At 42.1% G+C, this 27,985-nt stretch overlaps 1 protein-coding gene across 2 annotated transcripts in view; it reads left to right on the top strand.

Annotated features, from left to right (window-relative positions):
• LOC149186035 (succinate--CoA ligase [ADP-forming] subunit alpha-2, mitochondrial) overlaps nt 1-27,985 on the top strand; it is a 230,683-nt gene that overhangs the window by 169,034 nt on the left and 33,664 nt on the right. For both annotated transcript variants that reach the window (XM_089410865.1, XM_089410864.1), the window contains exon 6: nt 24,680-24,761. In XM_089410865.1, the coding sequence (XP_089266991.1) occupies nt 24,680-24,761 (82 nt within the window). The remainder of the gene's footprint in view (nt 1-24,679; nt 24,762-27,985) is intronic.

Below are 27,985 nucleotides of genomic sequence, written 5' to 3'. Positions count from 1 at the left end.
TATATAAAGTGAAGCATATATATAAGAAGAAAAAGAGAGAAAAAAAAGGTTAAAAAAAAGGCTATAAAAAAATAAAAGAAAAAAACATTTATTTATTTTTCTAAAAAAAAGTAAAAAAAAAGAGAATTATTTAAAATATATATATAACATAGCAATTAAAAAAAAGTTACATACAAATTAAAAAAACATAACAAAAATGCTTACCTACCAAAACAACTGCAGCCCGCCACAGCCACCGTGCCGAAGTCCCGCTGCACGTCGATTTCCTCTAGTTGCCGATTCATCTCGCCATCTTTCCACCAGTTGACAACAACCAGCCGCCCGACTGGCCGCCATTGAATCCTCCGCCGACCATGATTCAGGTCATTGCCCCCCATTGTGCATCACTGACCACCTGCACAATGCATCCACCGTAATCCCTTGGTGAGCCCTTGAATAACGCAGTTGCCGACGTCCCTTGCTATTCTCTCGACATGCTGCATATTGACTGCTGAAAATCACTCGCATTCTTCCAGTTACCCCTGTCGTTGGGCAGCTCCACCACTAGCCTGCACCACCTACTTGCCACCCGACTCTCTCCAACAACACTTCGCAGTTCCCCGACCAATCGACCTTTCCCCTGCCACGTTCTTTCCCTGTCATCCACTGTTGATAGTTGATCCGTTCCACCGCGTCCTCCTATCGAAGCCCCCCGATAAAATTACTCTGCCCGGTTTGCAATAATACCGACTTCGCTGTCTCCCGTGCACCCTGTCTTTCGACCGATTGCAACCCTCAAACATCACGTCTCACCACTAAATGTCGTAGTCTATTAGGTCAACGCCTTTTGTTGCAACATTTAGTTGGTGATATAGTTTATATATGTTTTTCAACCGATTGCAACCCTCAAACATCGTGTCTCACCACTACATGTCGTAGTCTATTAGGTTAATGCCTTTTTGTTGCGACACTTAGTTGGTGATATAGTGTATATATAGTTTTATATGTAATCAAATTATAAGCTATATAATAAGATTATATAATATTCTTATAATTTTATTATAATTATTTAAAAAGAAGGTTATTATTATTTAATTAAAAAAACCTATTATTTAAAAAAAATCCGCAAGAAAAAAAGATTACTAAGGTTCAAGGCTATAAAAAGAAGAGAATAATAATATTTATTATAGAGATTAGGAAGGGGTTACCTTAAAAGCCCTAAAGTTCATCTTGAAAAAGAAAAATGGAGACCAGTAATGAAAGATTTCCTAAAACCTTTAGTAAATGTGTTACTACACTATTTAAAATTGAAGGATCACTCACAGGAAGAGATATTCTAATTTCTATCAATCCTACTGAAGAGAGTAATTATGTTACTACTAAATGTGCTAACCAATTAATGGTTCTTGAATCAAATATAATTGAAACAAATTTTGTTGACACAAGTGACAAACAATATGACATAAATAATCTACAACAAAGTATTGGAGATTATACTGTTATCTCATCAATTCTTTTATAATATTTAATATACATTACTTGTCCTACAATAGATGTCTTTGTCTTCGAAGTATTCTGAAGATTATTGCTGCGTATATGAACCTTGTTCGTTACATTGGTATTAGAGCATTCCTCTGAGTAAGACAAACTTCGTTCGTTACACTCAACAAAGAGCAACATTTTCTAAGCTGTATGTTATATCTAGATCTTTTAGTTTTTCCGGATCGTCCAATTCCTTAAGATAGGCCTCTATCAAGTTTTTCTTCATTTCGGCCTCGGATGATAAGAGAGATTCACTGACTATCAGTATAGATTTAGATGTTAGCAACTTCCTAACGTCCTCATCAATAGGCAAGACATTTCGTTTTTGTTCTTGAGAAGGTTCCTTCGTGCTATGGGATTACCAACTTTGTATCTTTTTATTTCTTTGAGTATAAATTTTTAGATTCTAGGTTTTTTGTTGAATTTTCTAAGCTTACTTAGTTAGAAACCCTCCATGCACTTTATTTGATTATTCCTACTTGCTTGTTATTTTTTTTTTTTCCAAAGGAAAATCGTAATCTTTCATTATGTAGAAAAATTACATATAGTAGATGCCCAAGGCATATGCGTAGCTGTTGGCCCATGGCCTGTTCTAAATACATATCAGTAGATAATTATGGCGGATGCCATTTCCTGTAAGTAGTAATTCAAAAACTGTACAAAAATAACCTCGCAGAGGTATTCACTCTGATGAGCCATATATATATGTACATAATTATTTTCAAAAATGACAACTGTTTTTAAAATAATATCCAAAAACAGTGATTTAGGGCCTGTCCACCCTATGATATGCATGATCTATGTAGGGGCGGTGATAGTATTGGTATTGTTCAGCACTCTCCTGTTCCGTGATGATCCACAAGCCCTGGGGTAGTAACGTGGCCTCCTTGGAAAGCCTGTTAGCACTTTCGTTATATTCCCTGTAAATATGTTGACATGAAATTGTGTTAAAATTTGCTTTGAAGATGACCACTTCGTCCAATATATTTCTAAGTGAATGAGCATGACAATGATTTGTATTGTTGAACCAGTTTATAGTGATTTTAGAATCCCTGAAAATTTGAATGATTGTGCAAGCATGTGCTAATGCAAAGTGCAATAGATGTCTGAGGGTGATAAACTCGGCGAAGTTGTTTGTCCCCTCCCCCAAACCCAGTTGGACTTTCTATGAGTGCTGTTCAGATATATGAAAAATGAAACCCCCTCCACAGCCATGGGCTTGGGTTGCGCCATCGAAGAAAGACCATGGGCGGGATTTGTCAGTGGGTCCTGGGGAAAGAGTACAACGAGTGGGGGGATTGTCAACATCCGGGATTTCATGATAAGCTACCACAACCTTTGCAATGATGAGAGGCCAACAAGCTGTAGCTTCATTGAAAATGATATTATTCTGGGTAAGCCAAATAGTCCAACATAAGATGAGGGGTAAACATAGATTTTTAGAGCCATGGTGCACAACGAACCAAGAATTCCAAGCTAGAGGGATAGAGGGTCCCTGCCACCTTTCCTGGATGGATAGGGATTGTGTAATCATTTTCCACAGCTGGACAACTGTAGGGCAGTGCAGAAACAAATGCTCATTTGTTTCAGAGTCCTGTTTACACATAACACACCAATGCGGTCCATAGATAGATCTGTGGGTGAGGGAATCTCCCATGGGTGTTTTATTGCTGAGCACACTCCACATAAATAGTCGGGCCCGAGGTGGTGTTTTCAGTTTCCATAGTTGGCGCCACCATTCCTGTACTACCTCTGGTTTGCGATCTGTGAGGAGAGAGAGGTAACCAATTTTCGGGGTGTATTTGCCATGTTCAGCTGGAGTCCAAACAAGTTCATCTGGTCCTTCTTTTATACGGACATGTGCCTCAGACAGAGCATTTAAGAATCCTTCCCATGTTTGATGCCACTATACAGGGATACCAACATTGTGAGAAGACTTCCATGCTTGTTTAAAAATAGTGCTGTGTTCCCTGTCTGCTAGTTGTGCAACCACCTTGATGTCCCTTTGATGTAGGAGGTGTATCAGGTCAGGAGGGAGCTAATGTTTGTTTCCTCCCCCAATCCATGGATCCATATTAATGTGCACTTGATTGCCATCATTTATTCTCCAAGCCAGGCCAACTCTGATAAAAGGCATAGTTTGTAGGATTGCCTTCCAGACAATCGAAATGCCCGTACACAGATAAATTGGCAAGCGAGCCCAATCCATGAGTTGTTGTGGCCAAACATATTTGTGGTATGTAACCGTGGTCCAGAGATTCTGTGCTGTGAGTAGAGTTCAACCCATCTTTGCTGCTAAAGCTTGTGCAAAGACAACCAGATCCTTTAAACCCCAACCGCCCCATTTTTTTGGTAAAGCAATTTTTTGCTAGCTAACCCAAGCAAAAGTTTTTCTTTCTTTTTGTCCGTTCCAGAGGTATCTGTTAAACACGGACATGGAAGCAACAAAACATGAATGATAAACATGAGAGTACATTTATTATTGACAAATGATATACATTTATAGTACATGGTGTGACAGTTGGGTTCCACATCCCAAGGTCTCTTGGACTTCCTTTTGGCTGTTCAGCTTCCACACCAACCCTTAGAGGATTAGGTGTCCAACATTCCCCCCCTTAATCCGAAGGGTTATGTATGAGTCCAAGAAGAGCGTTGTAATACAAAATGTGCAACAAATGCATGACAACACTAGGCTGAATGTGCTCTCTGAAATGTTGGTATAAAGGGCGGTGGTTTAAGGATGACCACCAACACTGGAATGCTTAGTGCAGTTCCCAGAACTCTTCCAAGTCTGGCATGAAGCTCAGGTCTTCTGCTAGAGGAAGTGCTCCTGATGTTTTGAAGAGGGAAACCTTCAACCATGAAAGGGAGGTCTCACCCCGCATAAAAGGGAGAACCTCAACTTGAAAAGGGAAGTCTCAAACTATGATGGTTTAAGGATTACCACCAACTCTGGAATGCTTAATGCAATTCCTGGAACTCTTCCAAAACTAGCAAGAAGATGAAGTCTTCTGCTAGAGGAAGTGTCCCTAATTCTTTGAAGAGGTGTCACAAACTGAAGGCATGCTCAAGGGCATCTTTGTCTCTGGCTACAACTCTGAATCTGGTATGGCAGGTTGTGGCTCAGGCTCGCTTGATGTGACTTTGAAGCTTGTAGATGACCATCATTTCCTCCCCTGTCAGATACAAGATGAGGTGATGGGGAAAACTCAACTGCAAGATTGTTCAATACTCTAGAACAAGTTCTGACATGTGACTGGAATATCTTCTTGGCTGTTGATGCCTATTGCCAAGAAGCGATCCATCCAAGATGAATCTTTGTTCTTGCAGGAGGTTTGTTTATGAAGCATCTGTTTGAAGAATGACTGGTTTTATGACAGTGCTTACATGGATGAAGATAAAAACAATGATCTTTCAGATGGTCAACTCGTTCACAGTGTTGGCCTTTCACAATCTGTTGCTGTGGAAGAGGGGCAGAATCTGGAACAGCTAGAGGTGAACTGTCATGAAGTAATCCAACACTCTGAAACTGAATGGGCTTTGAGTAGTTTGGAATGTGAAAGGACACGTCCTTGTCATATCCAAGACTAGTTCTGTGCTTGTTGTGGACAAGCTCTTCCCAAGGTCTGATGACCAACTTGGGAAGTGCAGACTGAATTTCTGCATCTGCATGTACAACTGCTGCTTTATTGGGTACTAAATCTGAATGAACTATAACATTATTGACTTGCTGCTGATGGGTGGTTGTCTCAATGTTCTGAAAAAAACAAGTTCAGAATGATGTCTATTTTGATGTAGCTCTTCTTGCTGTGGCTGTGATTCAAGCTGCAAAAATCGATCTTTTCCTGTGCATTTTGCAGGCAGGTCTGAATGTCACAGAGAGTGTCTTTGTTGATGTTTACCATCCCATCATCATTGCACTGTATCAAAGTATTTAATAAATCTAATACATCATAAATTAAAGCCATTTTCTGGGCTTTAACAATCAATGTTCCAATCAACCAGCAGCAACGATGATTGTAATGCATTCAAAATCCACCAATATTCAGCCAATACTTTACATATTCACATGTATCAACTCCATTGTTTATTAAAACCCTACTAACAGTATATGAAATTCTTGCTAAATCTATTGATTGAGGGAATGTCCTCAATATGATAGCTATATTTAATTCAGATTAAAACCCTTATAGTATTACCACACTGAGTATGTCAAGTTTTCGGCCTTAGGGCAGATCAACCTGCTTCAAAGAGAGACGATAGTGTTGGTGTTCCCGAGAGAAATGTATGAAACTGATATGACTGGAATGCTAAAGATTTAAATGCTCCATGCAATTGGCGCGAAGTTTCCTGTGTCGATGGACGGGTTTGTCCAGAAAGTTCTGCAAGCATTTAAAATTCTCCAGCAATGACCCACTTTCGGCTCCTCTGCACTATCTACCAGACCCACATTCATTTAGCCCTAGGAAGCCTATGAAGGCTCGCCGAAGAGCTCCTTTCGATGACCCAATAATACATATCCTAGGTATGTTTCTCTTTGATTTAACTGAAACCTAGTTCATTTAAGCTCAAATTTGATTCACCCAAACACTACTCATCTCAACAGGTCTGAAATTACAGTTAGTGCCCATCTTTAGGCCTTCTATACCGACTCTACTCTTCGAATAGTTCCAAGGCCGAAGTGGTCGCCTTTATTTCTTTTTCTCCCCTGCTTGTAATGATTCCTGGTTCTCACATTGACAATACAATATGCTCACGTCCTCTAGAAGGAATAACTAGGTTGCGGAGATTGGGCGATTGAGCGAGCTAAGGAAGATGAGTCTGAGATCGAATCGATTCAATGGAACCATTCTGAATCGCTGACCAATGTTGACATCTGCGAGGGTTTGAACCACGTGGAGTCGGGCCATCCTTCGGAAATACTTTCTCAAGCTCTATAAATCTCGTTGCCAACAATGATCAATGTTCTCGACTTCACGTAGCTTGCTTAGCAACCACACCGACGTTGTGGATGGGGGCTAAGAACGCAACAACAGAGGCCATGAGTATAATGAGTATAGCATATGGGCTGTAGGCATTTCATTTTGAAGGCACATAGAATCGACAAAGCATCATTTTAATTTTGGTGCATACAGTGCGTATGCTACCTTTGCTTTTGCTGTTCACACATGTAATCCGTGGGCTTGTGCTATCGGATGGGCTATCAATTTGGCTTGCATATATACAACTTTAACTCGCATATATTCAAGACCATCAAAATTTGACTGAATGGTAACTAGTATGGGAGTGGCGTTCACCACAACGATACCACAACGATATACCACGGTTGGAAGCTTTGAATGGTTGATAATGAGTATAATGAAGCTGCGGGGTATGGGAGCGGTCGTAGTTGCAAAACAGAGCAATAAAATGATGGATTAAGCCTGCATTTTGAAGGTGTCAAGCAAAATATCGAGAAGAATTCTACGCTTCAATGATTATTAACTATGGTTGCAGCACACAAATATATGTCGCTGGCTTCTTGGATTTCTTGCCCTGAGCTACTTAGATGTATCGAAAACGAGAGGACTGCAAACAGTTAGTGGAGGCGGGCGTTTTCCCACTCAGCGTTCACCTTACGGAGGCCGTTCTCCTTCTTCTTGCTGCAAATTCACAATGCTGTTGGAAGAGGCAGAGGAAACCTAATCGCAAATTCACGATGGATTGAATGCAGATTATGCTGGACCTCGAGCTGCAAAGCCCATTTCATCGACAAGCAGCGCGCAGCGAATGAAACCGTTTCAAAATTAGGGAGTCGACTGTGTATGAGGAGCGCCAAGCTAGGAGTCGATTGTATTCTTGGATGGGAGGTAGCATCAGAGCTGCCAGGCTAGCCAGAATCAGCAGAATAATAGTGAGAGAGATGTCAGTCTGCATAGGCAGAATAGGGAGTTACAAAGTAGAGGGAAGCCAAAAATGGCGCTGGAGAAATGACAGAGGTTGCAGCTAGAATTTAGCTGAGAAAATATTCATGAAATGCAGAATTGATGGTAGAAATGACCTGCATAGAAAGGCCATAAAACAAATGGCTCAAAGTAATTATGCAGGGCAGGAATACGCCTGCTTTGATACCATGTTAAACACACACATGGCAGCAACATAACATGAATGATAAACAGGAGAGTACATTTATGATTAACAAATGATATACATTTATAGTACATGGTGTGACCGTTGGGTTCCACATCCCAAGGTCTCTTAGACTTCCTTTTGGCTGCTCAGCTTCCACACCAACCCGTAGAGGATTAGGTGTCCAACAGTATCTACAACATATCCTCTGGATACGGGTAATAATTCCCGAGGGATCCAGGCCAACGACATCCAGTACACAGGTGTGGCTTCCATAACAGATTTGATGAGGACGAGGCGCTCGACTTTGGAGAGGAATCTATGATTCCAATTTTTCAATCTTTTCTCTATTTTGATCACCAACCAGATCTAGTCTGCAATTCGGTAGCTATGTGGTTTGATCCAGAACCCTAAATATTTTAGGCCATTTTCTAGATTGTGCAGTTGATAAGGGAAGAAGTGATGGGCAACTCTTTCTTCCTGTGGGGAGGTGTGTGACAAAGAGATAGTAGACTTGGTTTGATTAGCAATCATACCAGTGGCATGTGCAAAGAGAGTTAAGATTTCATGGAAAGTGGTGGAGTCCCGTATGTTGCCATCAAGAAAGATAAGAACATCATCGACAAAAAGGAGGTGTGTGAGGTAGCAGAGATCGCTCATTTTCAGTCCTTTGAGTCTACCATCCCTTTTTGCGGTTGCAATGAGCCTGCTGAGTCCCTCCATCATAATCAAGAACAGAAGGGGAGAGAGAGGGAATCCTTGTCGAAGTCCCCGTTCCGCATGAAAAAAGTGAGAGGTTGATCCATTTATGAGTACACTGAAGGATGTTGAGTTGATGCAGCACATGATCCAATCCGTGAATGCAGATGGGAAGCCCAGGTGTATCAGAATCATCTTTATATAGAGCCAACTAACTCGGTCGAAAGCCTTTGCAAGATCGATCTTTAGGATAATACCTTTCAAATTTTTTACTTTGATAGAGTGTATAGCCTCTTGTGCCGTTTCAATGGCCTCATGGATCTGACGGTCCTGTAGGAAAGCAAATTGCTCAGGGGAGATATGGTGGGAGAGGATGGGGCGGAGCCTATTTGCAATGATCTTGGCAATGATTTTGTACAGGGTACTGCAGAGAGAGATTGGGCGGAAGTCATTGAAAGCAATGAAAGTAGAATTTATGGCCTCATACATTTTGCTAGTGATCCTACATTCTTCAAGTACTTTGAGGAGATCTTGTCCTATAAGCTCATAAAAAGCCAGATAGAATTCAATAGTCCATCCATTCGGTCCAGGGCTTTTGTCTTTTTTAAACCATTTCAGAGTCCCTTCAAGTTCTTCTGAGGAGACTGGTGCAGTTAGCTCTTCTGCTGTGTCCAGATCGAGAGAAATAGGGAAATGCCCTGCGAATGGAATTATTTATGCAAGATTTGCAGCCGGTGGTTCTTTGTATAGATGTTGGAAGTGAGAGTTTCCTAGCTGAGAGAGATGGCTGAAAGTATTTGCGATGCCACCGTCCTGATTGGGCATATTCCAGATAGTGTTTGAGACTTTTCGCCCCTTGTAATAATTCTGAAGAAACTTGTGTTCTCGTCTCCTGCTTTTAGCCAGGTTGCTCTGCTCTTGAGGCACCACGACTACTCCCTTTCCTTCAGGATTTTGGCTCGCTGATTTTCCAATTCAATACGGTGGGTCTTGGTTTCTGCAGATATGAAACCCCTGTTCCGACCGCTTGTAGCAAGGTGCGGCACCACCGAACGCTTTCTTTTCACCAATACTAACATTCATGGACTATGCCTACTTTCACATTAACATTACTTAGCTTGTGTTTCGCAACCAAGTAAACTTGCAATTATCCTTTATACTTAATGAAGCCCATACTCATTCATTATCCATAGCAATTATAACAAGAACATCAACAATTGCAACAAGTATAAAGGGGAGGGGCAACTCCGCGTAATGTGAGTCTGCCCGATAATATATTAAGAATATCAGTTACAATGTACAAGTGTGTCTTGGCCGAACCAAGTCTCACACTTAACCAAATTTACAAAGAGAGGCAACCTTGCCTTTTACAACCTTGTGCACCTCTTGCACAAAGGGCGGTGCTCACCCGAGCCACCTAAATCCCTCTGCAAGTCCTACACAAAACCTGCACATTCACCGAACCCCGGGCACACCTTGCCCACACTTCTACCGGCTTGAGACAACCTTAGATTGCACCTCTAAGTAGTGCGCATGAGCTATGCGCAGCTCTACTTAAATCTACGCACTCCTTCTTTTACCCCTCAACCTTATGCATAGATGTGATGGAGAATTCGACTCGGGTGAGAAGGACAACTAATGATGACTCGAATGTGGCGAGGGTGTTGTAATCCTTTAGGGTTTTTTCCTTTGCCCACTGTATAGATAATCTCTTGAGCTGAGAGAGGTTATAGCAGAATCCTTCAGCCAGGGTGCGTCCCCTTGTGGGAGGGTTTGCCAACCAAAAATCAGAGATTAATTTGGAGTAGGTTGGGTCTTGTAGCCAGGTCGAGTTGAATTTGAATGGTGCTTTGGGCTTTTATGGGGTCCTGCGATTTCCAAGAAGATAGGGGAGTGATCTGAGATACCTTCTGAGCCGACCCATTGCCTGTAGAGGGATAATTTCTGTAACAACGGGGTCTTGATTAGAAATCTATCCAGCCTTCTTGCTAAGGACGCCTCCCCAACTCTCTTGTTTCTCCATGTGGGCAGCGGTTTAATCATGGGGATATCTATCAATTGGGCCAGTTCCAAAAGAGTTTCCATGGTATTTGAAAGCGGGTCAACCTGTGCAGAAGAGCCCCAGGACTCGCTAAATCCAATGGAAAAGTTTAGATCTCCACCAATAATGAGGTTTTCTGATGAGGTGATGGAGAGGTTTATGAGTCGATTCCAGTAGACCTCACGCCCTTGGCGGGCCCATATACATTGATGACTTGAAGATCCATACCAAGGTAACCAGAGAAAACATCTATTCCAATGAAACTCTGCCCTCCCCAGGAAAATTTAAGGTTGATGGAACGAGGGTTAAATCCCAGAGCCAAACTGCCAGATCTCCCGACTGCATCTAGGGAGAGGAAGGTCCAGCCAGGTTTCAGCGATCCCAGGATACGGGTAATGTGATTCACCTCCCCTAGGGTTTCTTGTAGGAAAATGATGTCAACAAGCTTGGATTCGAAAAGTCTATGGAGGGCTAGTTTTTTGGGCGGGCTAGCTATTCCCCTACAGTTGAAGGATAGCCACTTCATGGAGGTAACATGTCATGGGTGTTCACTGCTCTAAGAACCTGATCCAAGGAAGATTGTCTGCCAATGGCCACCTTGGCCCAACCCGAAGGATGGCTTGCGAGAGGAAGGATTTGCGGTCGCGAGATGGTTTAAGGGGTAGCAAGGGGTTGGCTAAGCCCAAACCAGAGAGGTGTGAGGGGGATTCAGATGAGAGGGAGTGGGGCCGCAAATTGTATGAGTTGGGGGGGGGGCAGATGATGTAGGGGATGGGGGAGGAGGAGGATTAGAGGGGGCTTCCAGAGGGAAATAAGGGAGGTGGTAGAAAATACAGGCTGATGGGAGATTAGGGGGCAGGGGATGGGAGGGAGGATGGTGGTTTGATCTAGTACTGATGCATTGTGCAGATGAAGTGTAGAACATGCAGTAGTAGAAGAAAAAACAGGGTGAGATAGAATAGGGTTACCCGAGGTGTGTGCAACGTCTGCTGCTGCCCTAGATCGAGTCATTAGTGGTGATGTTGGGCGGGGAGGTTGACAGGGGTTTGCTGAGTCTGCTGAACTGTGGTCTCCTTTCCGAGTGAAGGAAATGCTGTCGGAGTAGTCTTCTCTAGGGTGGCTGAAGTAGTCTTGTGCATCTCGCCATCTGTTTCCAATGGTGAATCGGGGGCCTTTCGCTCCAGGGGGCGTTCTATGAAAAGATGTCCGACTTTGTGACAGCGACGACATCTGAACGACACACCCTCGTTGTCTAGTATTTGAATCCTCGTGAAGTTCTGCCACTGTAGAGTTATTTTCTCCTCCAAGCCCTCCCGAGTATCCAGGTGCACCAGGATGCAGGCTAGAGTGCGCTTCTTTGACTGAATGAAAGATTTATCATAGTCCAGGTATGTGCCCAGAGTGTTCCCAATACACACAAAAACCTCTTCAGACTAGTATTGAAGGGGCAATCCAGGCAATCGTACCCAAAGGGGTCCAGCTCCAATCTGCTCTCTTTCTGGATCGAAGAGAGGGCTCCATCGTTTTAGCAGGACCGGGGCCATTTCGATGTGCCAATACCGGGCGAGCGCCATATTTGTATATTCTTCCAGAGCGAAATGGAGCGTGAACCATCCTCGTGGTAGGATCTGCACCTCAGGTAGCTGAATAAAGATTTTCCCCCAAATTTCTTTTACCCATAGCCCAAGACGCTCCGCCAAATAGGTTCTTCCACGAACCCTACCCACCAGAACTTTGCCTGCCGTGTCTGCTACTTCTCCCATGGTGAGTCCTTCCCCAAATTTGATGGTGAAGTCCTTCCCGGAGGCCTTGACACACTTAGTTTTCCTTTTCCCTGTTCTCGACACTGTTGGGTGGTCCTGCAATGGATCCAAAGGACTCAGGTTCTCTTGCTGAGTTTGTTGAGCCGCGGTCCTTACCCTGATGACAAGGGTTTCAAAACACTTGGATGGAAGGGCCGTAGAGTGCGCTGTCGTAGAGTCGCTGGGAGGGTCGTGACCTTGGGGTTGTGGGCTGGTTCCACAGGAAATTCGAGGCCCAGGGAGGAGGAATGATTGATGGGGAAGAGGTGGTCCACTGGAGGCGCGGGGTTGAAATATGGGGACGAGGGTGAGTAGGCGGCCAAGAGATTTAGGGTTCCGGGAGAGAGTGGGGGCAATCAAGGGCTGGGGAATCGATGGATAGGGTAGCTATGTGGAGAGTGGATGCAGATAGCCCGAGGAGGGAGACAACCGAATTCGGGTTCGAGCACGACAGAGCAACAAAAGAAACAAGGGTTGGCTTAGGGTTAGGGCAACAAAAGATGGCTTGATCCGGGTAAGGGTCCTGTGAGTAGTCAACCAGTTCAAGGTCCATGTCTTCCATCCTATAACTGGGAATGGAGACCGTAACCGTCAAATTGCGAGAGTAGGTGCGCAGGCGGACGACAACTGGTAGTGGAGGGAGCCAGGGGATTACGAAAGTCTGCGGTTAATCGTAATCAAACTCGCGACTAGGGTAAAACGCTTGGTGAAACACCATCGCCACCTGACCTTCAATCCACCTACTTGTTATTTCACTTAACAAGTTATTTACATTTAAACACTGAAAATAAACACTAATGCATGCTCAACATATTACAGATCAACAACTAAAGGAAACAGAAACAATCACACCATATGACACCATTATTTTTAGACTAATGTCCCCGGAAAAACCCAATGTGGGAAAATCGGTGCAACTATCTGATGGTTTTCTTATTAAGCAATATCAGAGTACAATCTGGGTGTCGAAATTGGTGTACCCAACAGAGAATTTCCTTGGCAGTAATACCTCTCAGTTTCTGACAAATCTCCTGGCTAAAACCCCAGATAATCCTTCCGGCAGCTCCTCTGCACCAATCTGCCCCAGAAACCCCAGCTTCAGCCTCTCTCTGGACTGCGTTAGTCCCTCTTTGCCCAGCGCTGGCCTTGCGTCACCACGGACAGGACCACGTTAGCCTTAGGAGGCCCTGTGTCTGCCCTCTAGACCTCTGCATTAGCAACGCTAGCCTCTCTAAGGCTCTGCGCAGCTCCCGGTTGCCTCCGCGAGGCCCTGCATGAGCACTGGCTGGCTCTACGTCACTGTTCCCGGCAACTGCGCTGCTCTCCCGACACTATCTCTGCCTCTCTGTCTCTCTGTACTCAATGCCCCTCAGCTGCAACCAATGTTGCACGAAGCGCCCCCCTGGCGGATCCAAGCCCCGAAGCGCGTCCCGTACGAAAGCGCCTAGGAAGCGTGGCTCGAAGCGGTGCTTCCGAATTCGGAAGCACCGCTTCCTGGAATTTTGGAAGTGCGGTATGGAAGCGCCGCTTCCAGGCCTTCGAAGCACGCTTCGTACGACGCTTCAGGCCTCAGAAGCGTGGCACTTCGGAGGAGGAAGCATACGCTTCCGTACGTACGCTTCGGAAAGGAGGCTGCGCGCAAGGCAAAAAAACGATTTTTTATTTTTTATTTTAATTTTAATTTTTGTTAAATTAACATAAAGGGGGTGGGTTAGGGTGAGGTTAGAGTGAGATTAAGGTGAGGAATGAAAAGAATAAAGCCCCCATTCATTCCTCATTTTCTCACTTTGAGTTTATGAGAGTTGGAGAAGAGAAGAGAGAAAAGGAGAGGAGAAGAGAGGAGAGCTTGGAGGAGTGAAGGAGGAGGAGCTAGGAGGAGGAGGAGGACCTTGGAGCAAGAGCTTGGAGGACTTCATCTACAAGAGCTAAAGAGGTAAGTTCAAACCCCAAACTCCCTTATTTTTTGACAATTTTTTTTGTATTTTTCTCCTCCCTCCCCTACTCTTTCTCATTGTTTCTACTTGCTCCTTTACTTACAGGTTGTCCACCACCTATATCCATATTCCAAGATGGTGTTCTTTTGGCTTTAATGTATCATTCTACTCTTGGTTTTAATGATGGCAAGGGGGGAATAGAAATAGAAGGGATGAAAAACAAGAGGACAGTGGTCCCAATATGAGTGACCCAATGTATGATGAGGAGGAAGGGTTTGAAGAGGAAGGGGATGAACCTGAAGAGGACACTGAAACACAAGATGGGAAAACTACATCAACACCCTTGTGGAACTATGTGACCAAACTTGATGGCCATTGGAATTGCTGAAGCTTTGACTTATCTGCATGAAGGTTGTTCTCATCCTATCATCCATAGAGATGTGAAATCATCTAATATTTTACTGGAATATGTTTTTGTTCTAGTATTTTACACGAAAATAACAACCCAACTAACACATAAATACTAGTAAACCTATTGAATTTTAAAACTTGCACACAACAAAAGGAAAACTAATCTCTCTTTCAAGGTCTTGTTCAACCAATTCAACTCATGAGATGTAGAGGTCTTTATTGAATAGGAAAGTTTTATAGATTTTTCTGGAGTATTCTTAGTGGTCATTGCTAAATAACTCGTTGCTTTCTTAGACTAAAGATCGATTTGATTGTTTACATAAGATGTTGTTCTTTTCAGTTTCGTTCTGAGGATTTGATACAAAATAATATAACCGGGTGTTATGATAATGTGTGTGGGATTCTTCGTATATATATCATGGCGTTATAACTTCCTCCATTGGTTTATATTCGAAAGTTCTAACCGTCTACATTATTAACAGCCTTCTCAATATAATTCTGATGTCATATGTTCATGTGTTTGATAAAGTAATCTCTTTTTTCTCTGGATCTTACAAATTTGTGTGCCCTCATGGTTGTCATGAAGGAAAACCATATTGTGGTTCATATACCCGTTTGAGGAGGCATTTTTGTGGGGTGCTGGACAGTGATGAAAAAAAGGGTCCAGTGGGGGTACAAATTTTCCCAAACATTTCAGCTGAAGAAAGAAGAAAATACATCCAAATAGAGATGGCCGCACAACAAAAAAAAAGAAACAAAGAACTCATTCTGAATCAAGTGCAACCTCTAAATTTGGTAGCTGCTCATCTCCTCATGGTACTTCTGCAAGCTCTGGAGGTAGAAGAACAATAGGGGATTTCCTTAATGTTGCTGGGACTCGGGAGGGATGATGTGGATGGAAAGATAGTCTGTTTTCTTTGTGCTTGCGGTGTACCATTCAATGTGATTCGCTCTCCCTATTGGCATGAAATGGTAAAGGCCATCAATGAAGCCCCAAAAGGATACAATGCCCCCAACTATGAGAAAGCTAGAACAATGTTATTAGAAAGAGAAAAAGCTAAGGTTCAAAGAGCTTTGACACGTTTTACAAATGAGTGGGTAGATTCTGGGGTATCCATTGTATCAGATGGGTGGACAAATATTAGAAACCAACATTTGATAAATGTTCTTGGTGTTTCTTCTAGTGGTGCGGTATTTATTACATGTCATGACTCCTCCTCCATCACTGCATCTACACAAAACATTGCAGATCTCCTATTGAAATCAATCAAAGATGTTGGTCCGAATAATGTGGTTCAAGTGATCACAGATAATGCAACAAATTGTAAGGCAACAGGAAAAATTATTGAGCGTACTCATCCACACATCTTTTGGTCTGGGTGCCTGGTTCACACATTGAACCTTTTGATGCATGATATTGTGAAGCACAAAGAATGTGGGTGGATTATTGAGCTTTACAGGAGAGGGAAGCAGCTCATTAAATTCATCACAGGGCATACAAGGGTAAACTACTTCTATGGCACTTACTCCAAGTTGCAGTTGCTTAAAATTGCAAAGACAAGATTTGCTAGTAATTACCTCACCTTTAGGCGGCTAGTGAAGGTGAGACAAGCTTTAACTAATATGGTGTGTGCTGAAACCATAGTTTTAAAATTTGGCCGATTCGAAACGGAAACGGCCGAGTTGATCCGTTTCAATGCCCAGAATTGTGACTCGGTGGAGGAAACGGTTCGGTCGGCCGAGTCAGCCATGGCTCGGCCAACTCGGCCGTTTCTGTATTGACTTGGCCAAGTCATAACCTGCGGTCCGTAACCCCATCAAAACAATGATTTGTCATTTTTTTAATGAAATTTTGAAGTGTTTGTTGATTTGGATTCCAAGGTGTTTACTAAATTAGTTAAATGCTATTTGGGATCCATTCCCCTCTCCTAATATTGATATGCTATTCAAATTTCATGATAATGTTAAATTCTTAAAGTAAAAGTGACATTCTCCTTAATCTTCATTTTCATCCTTTTACTTAAATTTTTAACATTACCATGAAATGACTCATGATGTTTGAGAGTGGTTCCGGCCTCATTGGATTTTATATGGAGAAAGTAGAATTTTAGATTTCATTCAAAATCCAGCAGACTTATCAGATTTTCAGGATTTCAGGATTGGAGGATTGCAATGTTTCCATTGAATTTTGTCATGTATTAAGGTATGGAACTCATACTTAATCAAGAGCACCAATCCTTCTATGTACCTTGATGTTAGTGACATTGGTTGTCGAACTCCTTTGGGATTCGCTCCCAAACCAGGAGCTTCTGAAAATGTCGCTCCCGCTCCCGTTTTCGTTCTCGCTCCCCACTTTCGCTCCCGCTCCCAAATAACACTGAGCTAGATGATTTTGGCAACTCTAGTAGTAGCCAGTAGTATTGGTCACAGACTTTTGTTGTAGAGGCCATTTATAGCCTCCTTGGTTATGTGTTTTTGTTTTGATCTCTATATCATCATCGTGTATGTATTGGACAGTGCACTGGTTGCCATTTTGATATAATGGATATATTCATGAGCCTACTTTGATCATATGTTGTCTTCTATCTATATTCTAATGCTATGTGTTTGGAAACATGAATGAAAATCTTCAAAATTATGTGTTTTTATAAAAAAAAATATTTAATATATTTTTTAGCGCGACCAAGTCATTGAAATCGAGCCGACCGAGTCGGAGTCAGAGTCGACCCTCGGTCAAGTCGGAGTCGGAGTCAGAGTTTTAAAACATTGGCTGAAACATGGGATGAAATTAACACTGACATAGATGGTGCTAATGCAGTCAAGGACACTGTTCTTGACAATTACTTTTGGTCACAGGTTAAATATGTTTTTCAATTCACCAAACCAATTTATTACATGATCAAGTTTGCAGATTCAGATCGACCAGTAATTGGGGAGGTGTATGAGCAAATGGATAGCATGTTGGGGCAGATTAAAGACATTGTTGAGCCTAGAGATACCACCTTGTACAATTATATTCGTGTAGAGGTGCAAAGCCGATGGGAAATGCTAAATGTTCCATTGCATGCATTAGCATATGTTTTGACATCTAAATACTATCATCCATCATGGCTTTCAACACCGGCACCTGGGGGGGAAGCAGGAGAAAACCACACCAAGATCAAGAGGTTCACAAAAAATATATGGCTGCATTGAGTAAATTAATCCCTGATGAGGAGGAGGCTACATTGGTACGGAGACAGGTGAGCAACTATACGCTTAACACTGGTCCATGTGGGAGCATGCATGCAATTAAAGATCGAGAGACTTTTTCTTCTCTCGAGTGGTGGAACATGCATGGAGGGGGTACTCCACTTCTACAGGCTTTGGCATTGCGGGTGCTATCACAGGTGGTAAACACTTCTTCTGCAGAGAGGTGTTGGAGCTCTCATTCTTTCATCCACAGTGTTAAAAGGAACAGGTTGAGTTTAAACCGGGTAGAGAGCTTGGTTTATGTTCATTACAACTTGCGATTGTTGTCCCATTACTGTGAAGATGCAAAGTCTAATAAAGAGCTGTTGATTTGGGACAAGAATCCAGAGGAGCCCAATTTGGAGGATGGAGTGTTGCGATTAGAGCAATTAGAGGATGCTCTTATCCAGGTATGTCCATTGTGGTATGAATTTTCCAATTTTTCCTTATAAAGCATTTCTCTAATTCATGTTTTTAATTTTTTTGTTAACTAGTGTTTTTTTTTGCATGAATTTTTTGAGCGATTCCAGGATGATGATGATCGTGTTGATATGCCACCCCCACCCCCATCTGGTCCCTTGGTTCCTAGGTTCCATGGTTCAACACCAACAGCAGGGGGTTCTTCTTCATCAGTTTCAGTGCCACTTCCACAACTTCCACCGGCACCATCTTCTTCATTGCCACCACGTGGAGGCCCCCGCCCGCTGACACGTTCTGTTCGTGGTGGAAGGAGGAGAGATTAGTAGATATATTCACAGTCTACTACTTTTTGTCATAGATTACTCATTAGACTTGTAGGCTCGTGAATTTGAATTTTGAACCTTTTTTGTCTTGACGGTGACCAAGTGACATATTTTTTAAACATTATTATTTGAATTTTGGACATGACAAATGTTGATAGTTGCTCACTTGCTAGATAAATCATAATATGCTCTATGTTTTATGTTTTATAATATGCTTAAATGTTTTATGTTTTATAATATGCTTAAAAATTTGATGTATGTTTGTAATAGCTAGAATATAGATGATTGTTGTACATACTCGTAACTACAATGCAATCATGGATGCCATATCTATCTTGATTTATGCAAAAATATGCATGTTTTCATGTCTTCTACAATTAATTTGCTATTTGGGATGTTTGTTTTGAGTATAAATGCAAATATATATATAGCAGACGCTTTCGCGGACGCTTCGCTTCCTAGATTTTTGGAAAATGACGCTTCCGCGCTTCCGCTTCCAAAAAACGCTTCCGTTTCGCTCTCGCTTTGTGCAACTTTGGCTGCAACTCCCGATCACTAATTCTATCTCTCTTAGCAAACCCCGCTCTAGAGAATACAATGACTGATCACTCTGGTGTATTCTCCAAGTGACCCTCAAGCCTCCTCTTATACTTTTCTTGTGGACATATCAACGGCCGAGATTAAGTCCCTAATCAATGACTGAGATTAGATTTGACTTGATCCATGTTTTTTGGACCATTCTAACATAATTTCATATTAATCCATATTAATATTTTATTTTCCCTAAGTTTAGACTTAGGGACTCCATTAAAAATATTAATTATTTTAATATTTCTTGAACTGTTTAGAATCTGCCCAAACCCTTTCGTGGTATTGGAGATCTCATGCGCCCCAACCTCTCCACCAAATTTCGTGGCTAGAGCACATCCGATGCTACCCCAAATCAACACTCCCTCTTAGCAAGGACTGTGCTCTAGCAATTCTCACTGAGTATTTCTCTGATCATCTGGCATCAATACCTGTGCTGATGTTAGGCCTTCATTCCCAACATCCTCTGCACTGCTGCATCCTGTACTATTGCCCATGGTTCTGCCACTGCCACTGCTGCATCTGTACGACAGCTCCCTCTGCATCCGTGTTGCTGCTGGTCCTTTCTCCCAGCATTGCATCCGCACTGCACCTCCTCTCATCATGTTGCATCGTGATGCCCATTGCTGCACTGCAACTTAGTTATTGAGAAGTAAGTAACTAATCTCCCAATTTGACCTCCCTGTTGGGCTAGAGACACCCACTGATGTTGAAGCTCCCTTTGCTGCTGACAAGTGCTCCTTCTCTGACCTCTGCGCTGCTGCAACAACTCCCTGCATCTCGCACTGTTGCACATCTCTCTGTGCCATCTTGCACTGGTGCAACAATCTTGTGTCTCTCGCACTGCTGTAGCCTGCTAACCTCGCGCTGTCTCGGGACTCCTGCACTGTAACTCTCTCTATCGCTCCATCCGCATCCATCTCTACCTGACTCAGCTAGTCCTGCTACCCCTCTTCGGGCCTCCCGTAGCAAGGTCTAATCCAAGAGGCTGGGTACCTCGAGGATCCTGCCCCTCATCGCCTGTAGTCCGCCTGACTACAACTCGATGTCTCCCCACTTCCGCTCAAGTGGTGCGTGTGCACTCATGGCACAGTCATCGTCTGTTAAAACTTCCTTCTCTGCCTGTGCTGGCGCTGCCTTAGTCTCAGAAGACTCTCCCTTACTCTTCTTCCTTGGGCACTAGGTCGCATAATGACCTAGCTTTCCACAGTGGAAGCACTTGATCTTGGAGAGATCCTTCTTCTTCCGCTTTTCCTACTTTCCCTCAGATGCTAGGGCAACATCTTCTCCTCCTGTTTGACTTCGATCCCCTTGCTGCTACTACCTGTCTTCGATTGCCGTCTGATCTCTTCCTGGCGAAGAGCTGCCCACATCTCGTCCCAAGGTGGGAGAGTCCCTCCGCCCAGTATACTCTGGACAAATACCTCCTAGTCTTCTGAGACAACATTCAAGGCTATCCTCGACATCAACTCTTGATCCGTCGTGGCTTCTATAGCAGTCAATTGATCTCGGATCTCATTCAGTCCTCCGAGGAAGGTGTCAATTGGTTCTCCCTTCTTCATCTGATACGACCTCAACTGATTCTCAAGTAGCATTCTTCTCTGCGCAAAAGTATGCTGATACAATTTCTTCAGAGCCTCGCACATCTCAAATGCCGTTTCCTTCTCGGCTATGTGTGGTACTACATGATCCTTGACCCCATCAAGGATGATGCTCTTGGCCCTTGCCATTGCCTCCTCGTACTTGTTGTTATCATTTGGGTCGACTGGGATAGCTATTCCCTTCAAGGTGAAGTTCTTGACATGATTTCTGTCAATTATGGATAAGATTCTGGCCTTCCAGACTGCGAAGTTCGATGCCCTGTCCAGTCTATCCTGGTCTCTTACTCCGTGTAGTGCCATGATGCTCCCCTACTTCCCTCCTGGAAGTTCTCTGTTCGACTCCTCTGAGTCTCTACTTCCCGTCTGGAAGTTCTCTTCTGGAATCCCTCTGAGTCCTGATTTCCTTCATGGAAATCCTTCTGCCATTGTCGAGATGCCTCCTACTCTGATCGTCTTCTGCAACCGCACCACTAATCCGGGTTCCTCGGCTAGAAACCCTCGGTAGCAACTCCCTCCTCTTGGCCTTGCTCTATCAGGTACTGTTCTGACCACAATGCCTCACCAGCTCCACTCTGCAATATTCCGACAACCTTTTAAACCCCAACAACCTGAAGGTGAGAGCTCCTAGGCTCTGCGCAATCCCAGCACTAGCAACCCGACCTCCTTAGCCAACTGCGTCAGCCCTCCTAGCTTCTGTGTGGCTCTGCATGAGGCTCCGTTTGCCTTCCTTAGCCTCTGCGTTGCCTCTTCCCGGCTCACCCTTGATGATGCAAGCACTGCGTCATCCTTCCCTTGTTGCTGCTTTGTTAGAAACAACTTCTGTCACCTGGGGACAGTTGTTTATCGCTGCTATTGCTACGCTCGGTTGATGTCCTCAGTCTTCCTGTGATATGAAATCACGCTCCGATAGCATGTTGAAGTCTCTAAGCTTACTTAGTTAGAGACCCTCCATGCACTTTATCTGATTTATTCCTACCTACTTGTTATTTTACTTAACAAGTTATTTACAATGTAAATACTGAAAATAAACACTAGTGCATGCTCAACATATTACAGATCAACAACTAAAGGAAACATAAACAATCACACCATATGACAACATTATTTTTGGACTAATGTCCCCGGAAAAAACCCAATGTGGGAAAACCGGTGCAACTATCTAAGGGTTTTCTTATTAAGCAATATCAGAGTACAATCTGGGTACCGAAACTGGCCTACCCAACAGAGAATTTCCTTGGCAGTAATACCTCTCAGTTTCTGACAAATCTCCTGGCTGAAACCCTAGATAATCCTTCCGGCAACTCCTCTGCACCAATCTACCCCAGAAACCCCAGCGTCAGCCTCTCTCTAGACTGCGTTAGCCCCTCTCTACCCAGCGTTGGCCCTGCGTCACCCCGGATGGGACTGCGTCAGCCTTAGGAGGCCCTGCGTCAACCCTCTTGCCCTCTGCGTCAGCAACGCTGGCCTCTCTGAGGCTCTGCGCAGCTCCCCGCTGCCTCTGCAAGGCCCTGGGTGAGCACTGGCTAGCTTTGCGTCACTCTTCCCGGCTATTGCGTTGCTCTCCCGACACTATGTCTGCCTCTCTGTACTCAATGGCCCTCAGCTGCAACTCCCGATCACTAATTTTATCTCTCTTAGCAAACCCCACTCTAGAGAATAGAATGACTGATCACTCTGGTGTATTCTCCAAGTGACCCTCAAGCCTCTTCTTATACTTTTCCTGTTGACATATCAACGACTGAGATTAAGTCCCTAATCAACGGCTAAGATTAGATCTGGCTTGATCCATGTCTTTTGGACCATTCTAACACAGTTTCATATTAATCCATATTAATATTTTGTTTTCCCTAAGTTTAGACTTTTAAGGACTCCATTAAAAATATTATTTATTTTAATATCTCCTGAATTGTTTAGAATCTGCCCAAACTCTTTCTGGGTATTGGAGATCTCATGTGCCCCAACCCATCCACCAAATTTCGTGGCTAGAGCACATCCGATGCTACCCCAAATCAACATCTTTGGCCTTAGATGATAGATATGCCATTCTTCCACTATGTCTCGATTTTGATGTATCTAGTAGCCCCTTTGACCTATTTATGGTCATGCATTAGACATTAATGAAATTATCTTATCTTATTTTATCTACCCCTTTTATGGGGGAAGGTAATCAATTTCCTTCCAAAGCATTAGGTATTTTTGAGGTAAAATTCATTGGGACTAAGGTGGAACTTGGAGGGGAAGTGAGCTGTCCAATGTTCGACACTTTTCTTGTGGAAGTATTGGCGGCAGTACTCGTAATGGCCTTCTCCAAATGGTCTCTGCATTGCTAAACATACATCCACCTTATCTGCCTTCCCCTCCCCTTCCACCTTCTTTGATGCATTGGCATCCTTTTCCAACCAATCAAGAGCCTCTTCCATCAACCATGATAGGGTTTCCGGTCTCCACTATGTTGTGGTATCAATCCCATCCCAATGAATGGCCTCAATAGTAAGTATTTTATCAATCTGTGTCTGTCACACCTTGATATTGTAGTAGATATAGACCATGTAAGTAATGCACTGGGATTCTAACTTGTGTAAGATTCATATTATAATTTGAGGTGATAGATCATAACTTAATATATTATAATAAAAAAATTGTAATTTGAACATTTCTCATATGTTGCACTTCTAATTGTGTATTTCTTCAAACACACCCCAATTGGGTTTGCACTCTAAAGAGCTGCAATTTTGATTGAGTACCCAATTTGAATGTTTTTCCAAATTTGGTACTCTTTTGCCATAGTTTGTCCACCAAACATCTACAATGATCAAATAAGAAAAGTAAAGGCTTGGATTATATTTCCATGAGTAGCAAGCATATAAAAAGGAAGGACATTGAAATTTGAAGGAAACTGAAGATTTGGATTCTATTTCCATTGAGTAGCAAATAGATAGAAAGGAAGGACATTGAAATTTGAAACAAATTGAAGCTTACTTGGCATTCCGAGTGGTCTGGTCTTAGACAGCCATGTAATAACCAAATGTTCTAATCGGTAGCCTATAGATCTCCATTTTTTTGGAGAGATCATGATACAAGGACACCTTATTGACATCTTGATCACATGAGTTGACACTTTTAACTAATCAACATCTCATCATATCTTTGTACAAAAATGATATTTGAATTACATTTTGAAGAATACTAATTCCAGTAAATTTGGGTCTTAAAATAGAAAATGTCTTCGGAATCACAATACAAAAATTTCTATTCAAGAATCCTATAAACACACAAGTCTAAAGAGGATCAAACTAGGGTGGATTGACCCATCAACAATACAACACTTGTAGGCAGTGCTTGCATTATCGTAATGCCTTGTTTCTTCAAATATGACAACATTAGAAATGGAGTATAAGGTGAAAGTATTACATACACAAACAAAAACATAGCTTTTTTAGATTATCCTTTGAGGACAAAGCATCTTTCAAGGGGTGGGGGGGAAGGGGATTGAGGTTTTGCAATGTAACAAACATAAAGTACATCTATTATTATTATTGTTATTATTCTTATTCAAAGGGCACATGTCTTAAAGACAAGTCTATTCAGGGAAGCACCCCTTAAATGAGGGGGGGGGGATCTCTCCTCACGTCACCGTGTCCTTGCATTGCCAACACTTTGTGGAACAATGAGTTTTTACTCCTTAATTATGTCTCTGCAGTAAATTGTTCTGATGTCTTGTATTTTTAGCATAATATTTGCTCTTCGTTGTCTGAAATACCTTGTTTTAATTTTTCTCTTAAAAATTTCATTTACAGTTTAAAGTTTTTTTGTATGACTGAAGTTGTTTATGTAGATTTATCTAATCTTTAGTGCGATGTGTTTCTCTCTGATAACAAACATAACTTTATATAGTTTTCTACAAAATTACTGAGGATCTGGAAGACTATTTACGTTTTTCTTTGTAGTCTATTTCGTGTAATCTAATTTCATATTGTTTTGGTGGCTTCATCTTGTTTAGGAGAGTGGAACACAAAAGCCTATTGTTTCATTCATTGCTGGACTTACAGCACCGCCTGGTCGTCGCATGGGTCATGCCGGAGGTAAATTTTATTGATTAAGAAACTTATGTTTTAGGATATCCTTGTACTGTTCATTGACGTTTGTATAATCTTTTATAAATTAAATCCATTGTAGTGTTGGGTATAACTACTAGTTGGTCGTAAAAGCACAGTTTTTGGCAAGATGCATTGGTTGTTGACTAGAAATGTCTAATTCATGTTTTCATGATAAATAGCCACAACTAGTACGACAGTGATAAAAAATGACCTAAGATGTGTTATGTTCAGTTGGTTGTTTCCCAAGAAATTAATAAATCAACATGAAGGCAGCATTGATTTTCCTTTTGCTCCTGATGATAGGGTTAACGTATTATAATGGTCCTATTATATTGGATTACACTCGGGATAGTAATTTTGTGTAAGTGGTCTAAATAAAGTGATAGAAGTAATTAATTAAGTCACATATCACCTTTAGCTCCTGTTATTGCTTGAAAGTACCATTTAGGGAATTTAGTCTCAAGGGAATCAAATGAGCTTTTAGAGAGAGTACCATTGTCACCTCACACAATCACTCTAGCTTTGCATTAGTGCTTGATATCCTTAGAGGGAATCCCTATTAATTGGAAGTAAAAATTCATTACCTCTGCCCTGAAAATAATTCACATCTACAAGGAATCAGAATGCTTGCTTAAATCTCTATGACAGTTCAGATTTCTGCTATTTAATGCTTGATACCTGTGAGTACAATTCATGTTTAATTGTCATAATATCAAAATCTGTGTTAATCTTCGGTAAATCTGCAATAATATAATTCAGTCCTGTGACAAAATGTGGCATATCTGGAAGTAGAATAGACAAAATTTGCACATAAAATGATTCTTTTTACTTGTTTTTAAAACCTGTATATCAAATCCAATGAACATGGAGTTGAAACATAAGAGAAAGTGATTCGGAAGGTGTTATAAATTCAGAAAAGTCCACACAGATCATCAAGTTTATCTATAAATATCAGCAATGGATGGCATCTGCCCCTTGAGGAGCCTCTGACAGTTACTAGAAGGGACTGACCCAGAATGATTATGTTGAGCTCCCAGTTGCTGTGGGTATTATGGTTTAGTGGTTATTGCTTCAATTATTGGAAACACTGAGAGGGGGGGTGAATCAGTGTTTCTTTTCAATTGTTACTTTTACCAGTTAGATCACTTATATTAGAACACAAAATGAACAATAAGAATAAATGCTTTTATTAATTTCTTCTTCACAATAAATCAAGTACAATATATGTAGGGCTCCAACCCTAGATGAAGACACCGATCTTCAATCTCCCAGGCTCCAACCTGTATTTGCCAAACACCGACTAGGACTTCTAAGGCTCCAACCTTGTCAATTTTGAGGCACCAATCTCAAGGGCTCCGAGTTTTTAAGTGTATTCTCTGGAATCAGAGCTGTTGTAGGGTAAACACCTGTCAGAGCCACAATCTGGTCACTGTTCTAAGGTCCGAGCTGCAGAGGTGACAGTCCACGAGTTTCTGCAAATCTGTCCACACGCTATAATCCAACCTTGAGAAGGGTAGCCAAAAGAATTGTCAACATTTCTGTCTTCAACAAATCCAAGCACTGAGCTCCCTTCTGTCCACTGGTTTAAGGACTGTAACTATATACTGCTCTTGAGCTGGAAGAATAAAGGAAATTTTGCCCCAAACTGTAACTTTTAGTCCGCCTCGGCCTCTGTCCTGCTCCTGTGATTTCTCTCTGAAATGGTCACCGAATTTTTGGATGGTGAAATGAAGTGTTTACCGTCATATTTATACACATTTTGTTTTTTGACGACGAGTCACATCTATTGGCCAAGGGACATGAGCCTACAAGTTGGCTTAGGTCGGCTAGGATAAAATGTATATTTTATCATCTTAAAAAATCATTTTCTCACAAACCACTGAGAGCTTTGGGATAAACAGGGCTCATTAGAAATGAGAAAATACTCTACAAGATGGTATAGGACCCATGTTGATAGGCTGCCTCCAAGATGGAAAAAATTATTTTTCTTTGTGACTGTTCTTAAATTTTATGCATAAAAGGTTTGGGACAACATGAAGAATGTTTGGGACAGCGTGGCTTCTTCATTGTTATCAATGTCATCATAGGATCATAGAGTCATTATGTAGGAGTGCAACATGCATGTAGCATTACATATTAACAATGTCATCATATACTAGTGCAGTCATAGTGCAGCATCATTAGGAAAGTTCCAAGGTAGTCCTCCATATGTCATCAAGGGTTAAGGTCTAGATCATCAAGATACATACAACATTATAGTTAGTTCAAGAACTTCTTAGGACTTTTTTATTAGTGGTTTGACATCTTCGTGGCTTGACATCTTCATTGATGGCATCCTTATCAAACAAGAGTTATGACATCATCATCTAGAACCATGCATCTCAAGAATATTTGCCGTCTCGTCCAATGCCATATTGACATCAATGACAACCTTGATTAACGATCTCCCCCTTTGTCATTGATGGCAATGTTCTTCCCTTCCAACATTTTGTCCCCCTTTGACATCAATGGAAAATGGGGTGCCCAAGTACTCCCCCTGTTAAGCTGCTTCTTTTCTTCATCAATAGTAGTTCTTCATAGGTATGTTATTCCCCTTGTCATGGTGCTCTTCCTTCTGGCAATGTGGTCCAGATAGATGTGTTTACATTTCTTCATGTGATGAACCAACTCCCCCTGCCTGCATAAACACTTCTAGCTTCAAGAATGATCAAGAACTCCCCCTAACTTTATGCATGGTCTCCTTTTATCATCAAACACTTGGGATATCACATCTGTCAAGGATGTCTTCATCAAATCAACGACATGTTTTGTTGGCTAGAGTGTCCAAGAGACTTTCAGATCCAATTTGCTTCTTTCTCCATATTTGTGTAACTTCCTTTTCTCTCTTGGTTGTCATGGTTCTAGCTTGTGTAGGGACCCAAGTCAAGTTACAATCACGTGCCGTATGTCCAATGTTATGGCAATTGAAGCACTCCATCTTGTTCATGAATGAGAAATCATGACTTCTACTTGTAAAGTTGCTTCTAGGAGATTGACGGGGACCATTATATTTGTCTTCATGATATGCCGTACAATCTTTTGCAATGTGCGCAAAGTTTGTACAAGAATAGCAATAACCAACAAATATACTTTGGTACCTGGGAGATGAAAATTTCCTTGATGTACTTCTGAAGTTTTTTTTGCCTTGGGATTCTTTGATGATATTCATT

This window comes from Pinus tabuliformis, chromosome 3_1 (genome assembly GCF_031772625.1).
Source record: "Pinus tabuliformis cultivar Carrire ecotype Pingquan chromosome 3_1, CPIR1, whole genome shotgun sequence".
NCBI classification, from domain to species: Eukaryota; Viridiplantae; Streptophyta; class Pinopsida; order Pinales; family Pinaceae; genus Pinus; species Pinus tabuliformis.
This window is presented reverse-complemented; position numbering and strand designations above follow the sequence as displayed.